The 13,100-nt window shown below is 46.5% G+C and overlaps 1 protein-coding gene across 1 annotated transcript in view; it reads left to right on the top strand.

The window, feature by feature from the left end:
• Positions 1-13,100, top strand: part of LOC127634225 (atrial natriuretic peptide receptor 2-like) — an 83,684-nt gene that overhangs the window by 45,719 nt on the left and 24,865 nt on the right. The window contains exons 13-16 of the mRNA XM_052113685.1: positions 474-633; positions 809-964; positions 7,296-7,464; positions 10,939-11,085. Coding sequence (XP_051969645.1) covers positions 474-633; positions 809-964; positions 7,296-7,464; positions 10,939-11,085 — 632 coding nt within the window. The remainder of the gene's footprint in view (positions 1-473; positions 634-808; positions 965-7,295; positions 7,465-10,938; positions 11,086-13,100) is intronic.

The raw sequence follows: 13,100 nt of genomic DNA, 5'->3' as shown, positions 1-13,100 counted from the left end.
ATCAAGTAGTTGTTATATCAAAAGATGTTACATTATAGTAAGCAGTATGTTAGTATCAGTCACCATTCCCTTTCGTTGTATGGAAAAAAGATGCATTGAAAGTGAATGGAGACAGAGGTTGCCCCTTACATACAGCTTAACAGCTTAACAAACTTTTGTGTACTGTGGAATAAAGAATGCCATTTGGGTTTGGAACAGTGTGAGGGTGAATAATGTATTATTATTATTATTTTAAATTGTCGGCAAACTATCCCTTTAAGAATGTCTATCAACTTAATACCAAGTTAATAATGAAAGACACAAATTTAACATTCATTGTTATACAGAGCTACCAAATGTATTCATTATATGCTACATTTTACAAGTTCTTTTTTCAGAACAGTGTTTTCCAGTGATTTGTGTGTATTTTGCTCTATTTACCCCATAAACTGTGGGCAAAGACATAATGTTCTGTTTAATACGTGTGCCGCCAGGGAATGAATTATCTGCACAACAGTTACATTGGCTCCCATGGTAATCTGAAGTCCTCTAATTGTGTGGTGGATAGCCGCTTCGTTTTGAAAATCACTGACTATGGTCTGGCAAGCTTCCGTTCGTCTTGTGAAAATGAAGACTCACATGCGCTGTATGCAAGTAAGAATATGCTGATCACAGTACCATTTATCATTTTAAGATGGTCTTGATGCATTGAATTTGATCAAAAATACATTTACTGTTTTGTATAGACTTCTTTATAAGTGCATATTAAGTCCCCCAAAAGGTATCAAGATCTTGTGACTGTCTTCGATACTTTTTTTGTATTTTTTAGAAAAGGTATGGACAGCACCAGAGTTGCTGATATATGACAGGTATCCGCCCCAAGGAACCCTGAATGGAGATGTTTACAGCTTTGGGATCATTCTACAGGAGATAGCACTCAGGAATGGCCCATTTTATGTTGAAGGCATGGACCTCAGTCCTAAAGGTAAGAGTTTGCTTTTTGTTTAGTTATTTAGTTTTTTGTTTTGTTTTGTTTAGTTTTTTTTGTTTTGTTTAGTTTTTTGTTTTGTTTTTTTTTTGTTTTGTTTAGTTTAGTTTTTTTATTTTGTTTAGTTTTTTTTGTTTTGTTTAGTTTTTTGTTTTGTTTTTTTTTTGTTTTGTTTAGTTTAGTTTTTTTTTATTTTATTAGTTTTTTGTTTAGTTTTTTTGTTTTGTTTAGTTTAGTTTTTTGTTTAGTTATTTCATTTTTTGCTTTGTTTAGTTTTGTTTAGTTTCGTTTTTTGTTTAGTTTCATTTTTTGTTTAGTTATTTAGTTTTTTGTAGTTTCGTTTGTTTTTTTAGTTTCGTTTTTTGTTTAGTTATTTACTTTTTTGTTTTGTTTTGTTTTGTTTTTTTGTTTAGTTTTTTGTTTTAGTGTTCAAAGCACTATTAAAAATGTTAACGTGCAAATGTTACTTTAAAAATGAAAACATTTGTTGGTGTACCCTGATGTTTTCATTTGGATTAAATCATGTGAAATAATATTTTGGTCTTGAAATAAAACATCTAGGTTACGTATGTAACCTCCGTTCCCCGATGGAGGGAACGAGACGTGTGTCAGAGAAGCGACACTAGGGGTCTCTCTTGAGCGCCGATATTCACCTCTGAATGAAAAAAGGCCAATGAGAGTTGGCAACCAGTATTTGCATGTCCCACCCCCGGACATACGAGTATTTAAGCGGCGCAAATACGGGAGTTAATTCAGGATTTTTCTGAGGAGCCGGAAATGGTCCAGCCACAACAGTGGCTCGGCTCAGCGACGTGGCAGGGGAGACACAACGTCTCGTTCCCTCCATCGGGGAACGGAGGTTACATACGTAACCTAGACGTTCCCCTTCTGTCGCTCTCTCCACGTTGTGACAGAGAAGCGACACTAGGGGTCCACTTATAAAAGTGCCATGCGCTGAGCCGTGTACGTGAACTGCTGATGCAGGAGCGAGCAGGTATTCTTACGTGCAGGACGACCAACTGTATCAGGCTGCACGTACCCTTCCCCAATGCCCCATTTAAGCCATCAGGATTCCTTATCGTTACCCTGGAGGGGGAACAAGGTGCTGGCCGCCAACCTGGGAATGGGCCAAGCCTGGCCGGGCCTCTTTTCTCTCTATGTTTCTCGCATAGAGCAACTAAGGCCGGGGCCCTTACACGCATTGAGGGAAGGGGGTCTTAGCCCTTATTCAGGGCGGAGAAGACCCTGTGGAGGCCACGCCTACCCGAGAGGGGAGGCAAGTTTAAGTGGCAAAACCATCAGAGGCCTGATTTAGGGCCTATGTGGAAAAGTTGGTGCGGTGGTGGATCCAGCCTCATAGAGGGGGGAACCGAAGGAGGCCTTACCTGTGGAGAACCTATACCAGTACAGGGTAGCTTGCGGTACCCGCAGTGGCTTGGGTTGGCGAGTTCCTCCGCTGAACTGCGACCCACGAGGGCTAGGGAGGAATCAACCAGTGTCCCAAACCTGGGATCTCCTGGGAATGAAGGCGCACTGTTTCCCCTGGTTAGGGGGAAGGGCGCTAGGTGCAAGCGATTCACCCGGTCAGATCGTGGGCGTGCTACCAAGTTCTACGGGCTCGGCACATGAGAAAACACCGGACGATACTGACTCAACTCGGAGATTGTAGAATTTCGCAAAAGTGTTAGGTGTTGCCCAGCCCGCTGCTCTACAAATATCTGCTAGGGCAGTGCCCCTAGCCAGTGCCCATGAGGACGCAACACTCCTGGTTGAGTGGGCTCGGACCCGCAAGGAGGGGCACGGCCTGGGTGTGATAAGCCAGGGAAATGGCGTCGACAACCCAGTGGGCGAGTCTCTGTTTGGAGACAGCGTTCCCTTTCTGCTGTCCCCCAAGCAGACGAAGAGCTGCTCAGAGTGTCTGGTGCTCTGTGTGCGGTCCAGATAAATACGCAAAGCGCGTACTGGACACAGCAGTGAAAGGGCTGGGTCTGCCTCCTCCCGGGGCAGCGCTTGCAGGTTCACCACCTGATCCCTGAAAGGTATGGTAGGAACCTTGGGCATGTAGCCCGGTCGCGGTCTTAGGATCACGAAAGTGTCTGCCGGACCGAACTCCAGGCAAGCGTCGCTAACAGAGAACGCATGCAGGTCCCCGACCCTCTTGATGGAGGCGAGCGCGATCAGCAGGGCGGTCTTGAGAGAGAGGGCCCTGAGTCCAACTGAGTCAAGCGGCTCGAAGGGGGGTCTCTGTAGTCCGTAAGGACGACCGAGAGATCCCAGGAGGGGAACAGGTTAGGCCGGGAGGGAGTTATCCTCCGGGCACCTTTTAGGAACCTGATGATTAAGTCGTGCTTACCAAGAGACTTGCCGTCTATCGTGTCGTGGTGGGCCGCGATAGCTGTGTGCCAACGCATCTGCCCCGAGGGGAGCCTCTGTCCGGGCATACCAGAGCGGGCAGTGGGAGGTTTCTTGGGAGGCAAACAGGTCTACCTGAGCCTTGCCGAACCGGTCCCAAATCAGCTGGACCGACTGGGGGTGGAGCCTCCAATCTCTGCCAGGCAAGCTTTGTCTTGACAGCGCGTCCGCTATCACATTGAGGTTGCCGGGGATGTGAGTGGCGCGCAGTGACTTGAGTCGCTGCTGACTCCAAAGGACGAGAAAAACAGCCAGCAGCTCTAGGCAGTTGATGTGCCAGTGCATACTCGTCTCGGGACTCGAGTCCGAAGCCAGTGCTGAAGTGGTCTCATATGCATCAACCCCAGCGGCGCGGCCACGGTGGAGGATGCCATATGCCCCAGGAGCTGTTGGAAACGTTTTAGCAGGACCACGGCACCTGGCTTGAAGGAAGCGAGGCATTTCAGCACTGACTGAGCACGCTCATTGGAGAGATGTGCTGTCATTGAGACTGAGTCTAACTCCAGACCGAGAAAAGAGATGCTCTGGACCGGGGAGAGCTTGCTCTTTTCCCAGTTGACCTGAAGCCCCAAATGGCTGAGGTGGCTGAGCACCTGGTCTCTGTGTGCGCATAGTAACTCTCGGGAGTGGGCCAGTATGAGCCAGTCGTCGAGGTAATTGAGTATGCATATGCCGGCTTCTCGGAGCGGGGCAAGAGCTGCCTCTGCGACTTTCGTGAAGACGCGAGGGGACAGAGACAGGCCGAAGGGGAGGACTTTGTACTGATACGCCTGGCCGTCGAACGCGAACCGTAGGAAGGGTCGATGTCAAGGGCGAATTGAGACGTGGAAGTACGCGTCCTTCAGGTCTACCGCTGCGAACCAATCTAGATGCCCGACGCCAGATAGAATTTGTTTCTGGGTGAGCATTTTGAACGGGAGTTTGGACAAGGTCCGATTGAAAACTCGCAGGTCCAAGATCGGTCGGTCGTAAGCCGCGTCCTTTCTTGGGTACAACAAAGTAAGGGCTGTAGAAACCCTTCTTCGTTTCGGTTGGAGGGACAGGCTCTATCGCGTCCTTTAAGAGAAGGGAGGTGATTTCTTCGCACAGGGAATGGGCATGTTGGCCGTGTACTGCGGAAAAATGTAAGCCCACGAAGGGGGGCGGAGACCTGGCAAACTGAATTGTGTAACTGAGTCGAATGGTCCGGTGCAGCCAGCGTGACGGGTTGGGCAGTGAAAGCCACGCCTCTAAACTCAAGGGGACGAGTTTTTTGGACGTACCCGGCAGGGCTTCGCAGCGATGCGGAACAGGTAACGCGACGTCGGGAGGCAACGTGGCGTCCCGAGGCTCTGGTGCTGAGATTAAACTCAAAGCACTTACCTTGCTCCGCGCATCCGGCAGGGGGCGGGTTCGTGACTGAGGAGGAGGTCTGATGCTGGCGTCCTCTGGACTCGACTGAACCGGCCGGCCGGGGAACAGTCGTGGGGCTGAAGGCGGGGTCCATGGAGCCGGGACTGTTGAGGCCTGAAAGCAGAGTGCCGTGAGAACAGCATTTGCGGGCCATGTGCCCCAGAGACAAAGGAAATAGCTCTTTTATTGAGAATTTGGGTACGGGCAAATGAAAAAACAAAGGATTCTCCTCCCGGCCCTCCACCGGGGGACGGAGCGGTCTTACCACCTCCGGAGCTAACGTCTTGGGCTCTGGGTGCGTTGTCTCAGGAGCGCCTGGGAGCCTTCTGGGTCCTCGAGGGGGTCCGTGAGACAGGGGGCGTGCGCTTCCCGCGGTTTGCTCGACGCTGGGGCTGAGAGCTGGGCCCGGGTTGAGGCGGAGCAGGAGCTTGTCTTCTGGCAACGGGTGGACGCCCTCGGCGAGCAGACGGGGCATGGGCCGTGGCGGCAGGCTTGCGGCGAGGCATGATGTGAGAGATGGCCTCCGTCTGCTTCTTTACCGTGGAGAACTGCTGGGCAAAGTCCTCGACGGTGTCGCAGAAGAGGCCGAACTGGGAGACAGGGGCATTGAGGAAGCGAGTCTTGTCGGCTTCATGCATCTCGACCATGTTCAGCCACAGTTGACATTCCTGGACCACTAGCGTTGCCATCGCCTGCCCGAGCGCTTGCGCTGTGATCTTCGTCGCTCTCAGGGCGAGGTCGGTCGCTGAGCGCAGTTCCTGCAGCGTGTCGGGATCAGGGCCATCCCCGTGCATGTCGCGTAGTGCCTTGGCTTGGTGGACCTGCAGGAGAGCCATGGCATGCAGGGCAGAAGCGGCGCGTCCGGTGGCGCTGTAGGCCTTCGCTGTCAGCGAGGAGGTTGCTCTACAGGTCCGGGAAGGGAGTACGGGGCAACCTCGCCAGGTGATAGGGGTTCTGGGGGTATAGATGGATCGCAACCGCCCTATCCACCTGGGGAATCGCCTCGTACCCGTGGCGCGCTCCGCCGTCGAGGGTGGCGAGGGCGGACGAGCCTGTGGCGGTGTGACGAGTGGAGAGGGGTGCTCTCCACGAAGACGTCAGCTCGTCATGCACTTCCGGGAAAAACGGAACTGGGGGGCTGTGAGCGGCGCCCAGTCCCCAGGAACCAGTCATCCAGCCGTGATGGTTGTGGGGAGGATGGAGGGTTCCAATCCAAGCCCACGCTGTTGGCTGCCCGGGAAAGCATGTTGGTCATCTGTGTGTCGGCCTCAGCCTGGGCGTGCAGGCCTGAAAGCGGCAGCCCAGGGGAGTCCTCAGCATCAGATACCACGCCCTCCGATGCCGCGGCGAGCTCATCTGCTTCCATCGCAAGAGGGTCGGCAGACTGGCTGTGAGGCGAGTCGCCGCTGCCTCGAGCACGGACGGGAATCAACGAGCGTGCTGGGGTGCGGGTGGTACGAGGGGGCGTACCCGGCGGAGCTGCACCCGCTGCCATCCCCAAATCACCTCCATCGCCAGCCGCATCGTCCTCAATCCCGTGGGAAGAAGGAGCAACACGGGGGGTGGCTGGAGTGGCTTGCTCACGGTTGTAAGCAAGCCGCGACCGCAACGTTGTCATGGTCATGTTCTCACAGTGAGAACATGAACCATCCACAAACGCAGCCTCGGTGTGATTGCTACCCAGACACACGAGACAACGCCTGTGGCCGTCGGAAGCGGAGAGCACTCTACCGCATCCAGAAACAACACAGGGGCGGAAAGGCATCTTTATAAAGACGCGTCCTTAAAAGGACGTTCAACGTGAGAGTTCTTTAATCTGCGCTGTCGAAGCGCCCAGGGGCAGGAAGTGCACAGCCGTGCAACAGGAGAAAGCCGCTGTTGTGCGCCGTAGAATCCAACAGCATGCAGCAGAGGGATAGCAGGAACTCGGTGTACACGCAGCAGTTGCAGACACGACCATCGGCTCCGAAGAAATTTTCGAAGTATTTGCGCCGCTTAAATACCCGTATGTCCGGGGGCGGGACATGCAAATACTGGTTGCCAACTCTCATTGGCCTTTTTTCATAGTTCAGAGGTGAATATCAGCGCTCAAGAGAGACCCCTAGTTTCGCTTCTCTGACACAACGTGGAGAGAGCGACAGAAGGGGAACCACTTATTTTGGTTGCACATTTTTAAGGTTACCTGACGAAACATTTTTTACAGTGTGGGTTACTGTTGTGTACCTTAGTGTCAATCGTTCAGCCAAGAAAACATTGATGAAAATATCATCAAAACATTGGTGACTTATGACCTTACGATATTAAAAGCTAATAAACAGTACTTCTGTAGTTTCATCCTTCACACCCTCCTTTTAATGAATTAAATATGGTTTTAAGGTCCATTGTTCTATTTTATTTTTATTTTATTGTACAGAGCCAAACTTATAAAATTCTCCTTATGTAGATGCTATACAATTTAAAACAAAAAGGGAAATGTCAGGGAGATGGCAAAATGTGACATACTATGGGTTTATGTGTGTTCCAGAGATAATCCAGAAGGTGCGCAATGGTCAGAAACCATACTTCAGACCCACCACAGATAACACTCAGCACTGCGAGGAGCTGACCATCTTAATGGAAGGCTGTTGGGCTGAAGACCCAGCAGATCGGCCAGACTTCAGCCACATCAAGATCTTCATTGCTAAACTTAACAAGTAAGTACCCCCCCGTTACTCAGTATTACGCTTTGATGTTTTCACTTGCAGAATTCACATATGTTGTCTTTGCAATGCTTTTTGTATATGTATGCAAATGAACTTAAAGTCAACATGAAATTATGCTTACAACCCATTATAGTTCTGTACTGCTACATTTCAGAGCGAAACAGGATAATGAGAAACAAATGTAATGTTGGTACTTGATTTTATTTATTAATTGATTGGATGGTGAAAAGTGTTCTCTCTATATGACAGAAGGTTCAAACATAAGAGGGCTAGTCAGCACATAACAAAGCAAGTTATTATAATTTTTAATTCGAAGAATAGTATAAATGATGGTCACGTTGGACTTCATGTTGACTTTAACCTTATATCAGAATTGCTATTGTTTGTCTTGTACAATATCTCCAGCTCTCTAAATTTACATAACTGCATTTTTATATCGAAATAAAACTTCATTACAACAATAGCACTCAAACAAATGCCATTCACTTTTGTTTCATTGATATTTTTTCTGCATGAATTTTCATTCACTTTATCAGTGAAAGCTGAAGACATGTTCGCTGTATTTGAAGACCTGTGAACCTCATATGGATTTCTCCTCATCACGCAAAATTATGAGCTGAATGATTCAAGCAAATTAATGGTTGATGATCCATCTGGACATTTCAAAATTCGGCCAATGACACTCTTGTAAATGCAAATGATTTTTGATCAAATAAATCACACAGATTGTGGTCTACAAGCAGCTTTTAAAGCAGTGTCTTATCTGCGAACAACAGAATGCTGTATGTGTCCTGGAGTTGACAGCTCATTGATAAACATCTCGTATTGATGTTGGTGAAAGCTTAATGATTAATTCCCCTAAGGGGCACTCAAGTCAGATTTGACATACAGTATGTTGACAAAGACAAGCTAAAATGCCTGGGATGTTTCATCCAAAGGGGACCTTAAAGCCCAGTCTTCATTACATAAATGCATTTTGTTGACATTTGTACACTTGTATGTGATTGGGCCAAGTATAGATAGATCTGGGTTTCAAATAGATTCATTGATTGGTTCATTGATTCTTTTATTCCATTATCCATAACCTCAAGTATGGAGCAACAGAGTTTGGGATTTAAAATGAAGATTTTCAGGCCTCTAGTTATGCTCAGTGCTAACTTATTTCATCAGCTTTAATATTTAATTTATGAATTCAACCTCTTTAAAACATAATTTTGTTTTTTCCCGTAATCAAGAGGAAAAGAGTATAAAGTCATGAAAACTCATTGGTTAAAGAATTAGTTCACCCCAAAATGAAAATGCTCGAATGATTTACTCACCCCCATGACATCCCAGATGTGTATGACTTTGTTTCTTCAGCAGAACACAAATTAAGATTTTTAGGAGAATATTTCAGCTCTGTAGGTCCATACAATGTAAATGGTGATCAAAACTTTGACGCTCCAAAAAGCACATAAATCAGCACAGGCAGCATAAAAGCAACATACTATAAATGTTCATAAAATTCATAAACATGTGCATAAACATACATAAAATAACAAACCACAAATATCACTCACTTCCACATTCTTCTTCTTTTGATATTGCCATTTTGAGTTCTTTGTGCATATTGCCATCTACTGGGCAGGACGACTTGGATTAAACCACTGGAGTTGTGTGGATTACTTTTATGCTGCCTTTATGTGCTTTATGGAGCTTCAACATTCTGGCCACCATTCACCTGCATTTTATGGACCCACGGAGCTGAAATATTCTTCTAAAAATCTTCGTTTGTGTTCTGCAGAAGAAAGAATGTCAAACTGGGATGGCATGAGGGTGAGTAAATAATACTTTTCATTTTTGAGTGAACTATACCTTTAAAAATCTATTTCTGTCTGCTTATTATTTTGCTTATTGGCAATTATGTTTTCCCCCATTGTCATCATTACCAGTCGTTACATTGCAGTAAGAAATTAGTACTTCAAAAGCCGTTGTCATCATCCGAATCATTTTGTATGATTCCAACTTGAAACATTTACAGTGATACATCTGGCTCATTAGATAACTGCAATGCTGCCAGTATGCATGGTGCACTGTATGTAAGAGTGAGATCTGACATCTTTATAAACCAAAATGATTCAGCAAACCACACATCAGCCATACGCGTGCGTTTCAACCAGAATCTACCACACTTCATCAGAAAATTTTCACCACCTCGTAAGATGAGACCCTTCCATACTCTCTGCGAAGGAAACTGCATTGTAGCACATGACTGATAAACTGATATATTCAAATAAAGGTACTGTTTTCTATTCTCATTACTCCATAATCTGTTACATGGGGTTATAACTCACTCAATCTGTCAATCAAAGAAATATCAAATATAACACTGCAATCTTTCCGGACAGTTCAGCTTGTTTAAAAATACATTGGCAATTAATGTTGTCTCAGATAACTGTAATTTTTCACAATTGGGTGTGTCAAGTGTCACTGGGTAGCTAACATAACATTTCAAGCAGTGTCCTGCTGTGTGACATGCTGTAATTCATTTTATGATATTTAACACCATTTTTTTCCTATTCTTCTTTAAGTTTTTATTACCTTTATTAAATTGATGGAATATTTGTATCTTTATAAAATGCTTGGGAACACTTCACAATAAGGTTCCATTTGTTACAATTAGTTAACAAACAAACAATGAACAATACTTTTACAACAAATTAATCTTTGTTAATATTAATTTCAACATATACTGGTAATTTTTTTTTTAATTAAGTTGTTTAACTAACTAACTAACTAACTAACTAACTAACTAACTAACTTACTTACTTACTTACTAAATTATTTAACAAATAGAACCTTGTTGTAGTGTGTAACCAAATAATTTGTTACTCCGCAGGACCATTTAAAATGACCTAATTCAGGCAAAAAGGTCAATAAAAATGGAAGCAGTTACATGACGTAGTATATAATTTTTTCCTTATCCTGTACATACAATGGGGTTCAAAAGTCCACAAATCTGATAAATAAACAGAAAGCAAGTTAAACTTAAATTACATTTTTTTTTTTTTAAATAAAATGCAAATTTGAGGCATTGACCATGTTAACCTCTTTCTACAAAATATCTTATTGCCTTGCTTCCATTAATGCACACAAGATGATCTTTGGAATACTCTCAAATCATGCTGAATAACACAAATTATCAGGTTTTGAACAGATTTGTGCAGGGGATTTCTGTAATGCATGTAAACTTTTCAATTGAACTTTTCGCTCAAATCGTTATGCTGATAATCTCATTTGCAATGATTAAAGTGGTATGAAATTAGAAAAATACAAATAGTACTTTTGGACCCTATTGTATTTCAATTTGAACCTACAATCTTAAAATTGAATTTAAAAAAGTTAATGGACATGTTATATGTTAACTACCCAATTAAACATCAGATATGTAAGCAGGTGTCTAATGTCTTTTGGTTTGTATTGCAGGGAAGGCAGCACCAGTATTCTCAATAACCTGCTGTCCAGAATGGAACAGTATGCTAATAACCTGGAGAACTTGGTAGAGGATAGGACTCAGGCATACCTTGAGGAAAAGCGAAAAGCTGAAAATCTTCTTTACCAAATCCTTCCACAGTAAGGACCATGTTGCATAATGTTTTCTGTCACCCTGCAAGAAGTTTCCAAACTTTTAATTGGAGTTTGAGGACAACAGTTCTCTTATAACTTAGCTGGTTCAACAGTACTCTTATAACTTGCTAACTTTTTCTTCATTATGATGTAACTTCTTATCTAAAAATTGCTTATTGTTGTAACACTTGGGTCATTTGCCCTAGCAGCCACTAGAGGTCACTAGAAGGACCAAGACTATGGATCTGGCGGCTTTTCAACTGTTTGTGCTCAAAAAAGTAGAGGGGACAATCGAGCAATATACTGAGCAGGTCTGCAGTCTCGCCCAAAGGAGATATTGAACTCAAGGATGGCTATCGGTTCGGACATAATGAGCCTGTGAATTCCTGTCTGCCAGGATGCAGATGTGAGCTTTTTTTAGTGGACTTCATTGACTATGGTTTGAAACTCACATTCTGTCTTTACACTGTGGGGTATGGCAGTAATCCCATGATGCTGCCAGCACCCACACCTGCCAGGGTCAATGAGCCAGTGCCCACACCTGCCAAGGTCAATGAGCCAGTGCCCACGCCTGCCACGGTCAACAAGCCAGCGTCCACATCAGCCACGATCAACGAGCCAGCGCCCACGTCTGCCATGGTCATCGAGCCTGCGCATCCCAGAGCTAGTGTCTGAAGCCTCAACCATCCCAGAGATAACACTTTAAGCCTTGACCATCCCAGAGACAGCACCTGAAGTCTCGATTGTACCAGAGTCAGTGCCTGAAGACTTGGCCATCAGGAAGAGGAGGAGTAGAATGATCCCTGCTCACCAGTCGCTAACAGCAATCATGGCCACGGAGGCCATTCCCCTGCCACTGCGAGCGTGGAGGCCATTACCAAGTTTCTGCCAGTGTGCAAGGCCACAGAGGCCATTCCCCTGCCGCTGCCAACACTCACGTCCTAGGAGGTAATTTCCCTGTCACTGCCTGTGCTCATGGAGGCCGTTCCCCTGTCACTTCCAGTGCTCACAGCCACGGAGGCCGTTCTCCTGTCACTGCCAGTGTTCATGGCCACAGTTCCCTGAGGATGTTGATAAGCCTATCGAATTCCCTGAATCTGTCCAGTTCCCAGAGCCTGTCCAGTTCCCTGAGGCTTTCGACGAGCCTGTCCAGTTCCTTGAGGCTGTCGACGAGTCTATTAAATTCCCTGAATCTGTCCATTTCCCAGAGCCCATCCAGTTCCCAGAATCTGTCTAGTTCCCTGAGCCTGTCCAGTTCTCTGAGGATGTCGATGAGTCTGTCCAGTTCCCTGAGGCTGTCGACGAGTCTGTCGAGTTCCCCGAGCCCATCCAGTTCCCAGAATCTGTCCAGTTCCCTGAGCCTGTCCAGTTCCCTGAGGCTGTTGACGAGCCTGTCCAGTTCCCTGAGGTTGTCGACGAGTCTGTCAAATTCCCTGAAAATGTCCAGTTCCCAGAGCCCATCCAGTTTCCTGAATCTGTCCAGTTCCCTGAGGCTGTCAATGAACCTGTCTAGTTCCCTGTGACTGTCGACAAGCCTGTCCAGTTCCCTGAGGCTGTCGATGAGCCTGTCCAGTTCTCTGAGGCTGTCAACGAATCTGTCCAGTTCCCCGAGCCTGTCCAGTTCCCTGAGACAGTTGACGAGCCTGTCCAGTTCCCTGAGGCTGTCAACGAATCTGTCCAGTTCCCGAGCCTTTCCAGTTCCCTGAGACAGTTGACGAGCCTGTCCAGTTCCCCAAGCCTGTCCAGTTCCCTGAGACAGTTGACGAGCCTGTCCAGTTCCCTGAGGCTGTCAACGAATCTGTCCAGTTCCCGAGCCTTTCCAGTTCCCTGAGACAGTTGACGAGCCTGTCCAGTTCCCTGAGGCTGTCGACAAGTCTGTTGAGTTCCCTGAACCTGTCCAGTTCCCTGAGCCTGTCCAGTTCCCTGAGGCTGTCGACAAGCCTGTCCAGTTCTCTGAGGCTGTCTACAAATCTGTCCAGTTCCCAGAGCCTGTCCAGTTCCCTGAGGCTGCCGACAAGTCT

This window comes from Xyrauchen texanus, chromosome 4, assembly GCF_025860055.1.
Source record: "Xyrauchen texanus isolate HMW12.3.18 chromosome 4, RBS_HiC_50CHRs, whole genome shotgun sequence".
NCBI lineage: Eukaryota > Metazoa > Chordata > Actinopteri > Cypriniformes > Catostomidae > Xyrauchen > Xyrauchen texanus.
Note: the sequence above shows the minus strand (reverse complement) of the source record. Positions and strands in the feature narration are given on the sequence as shown.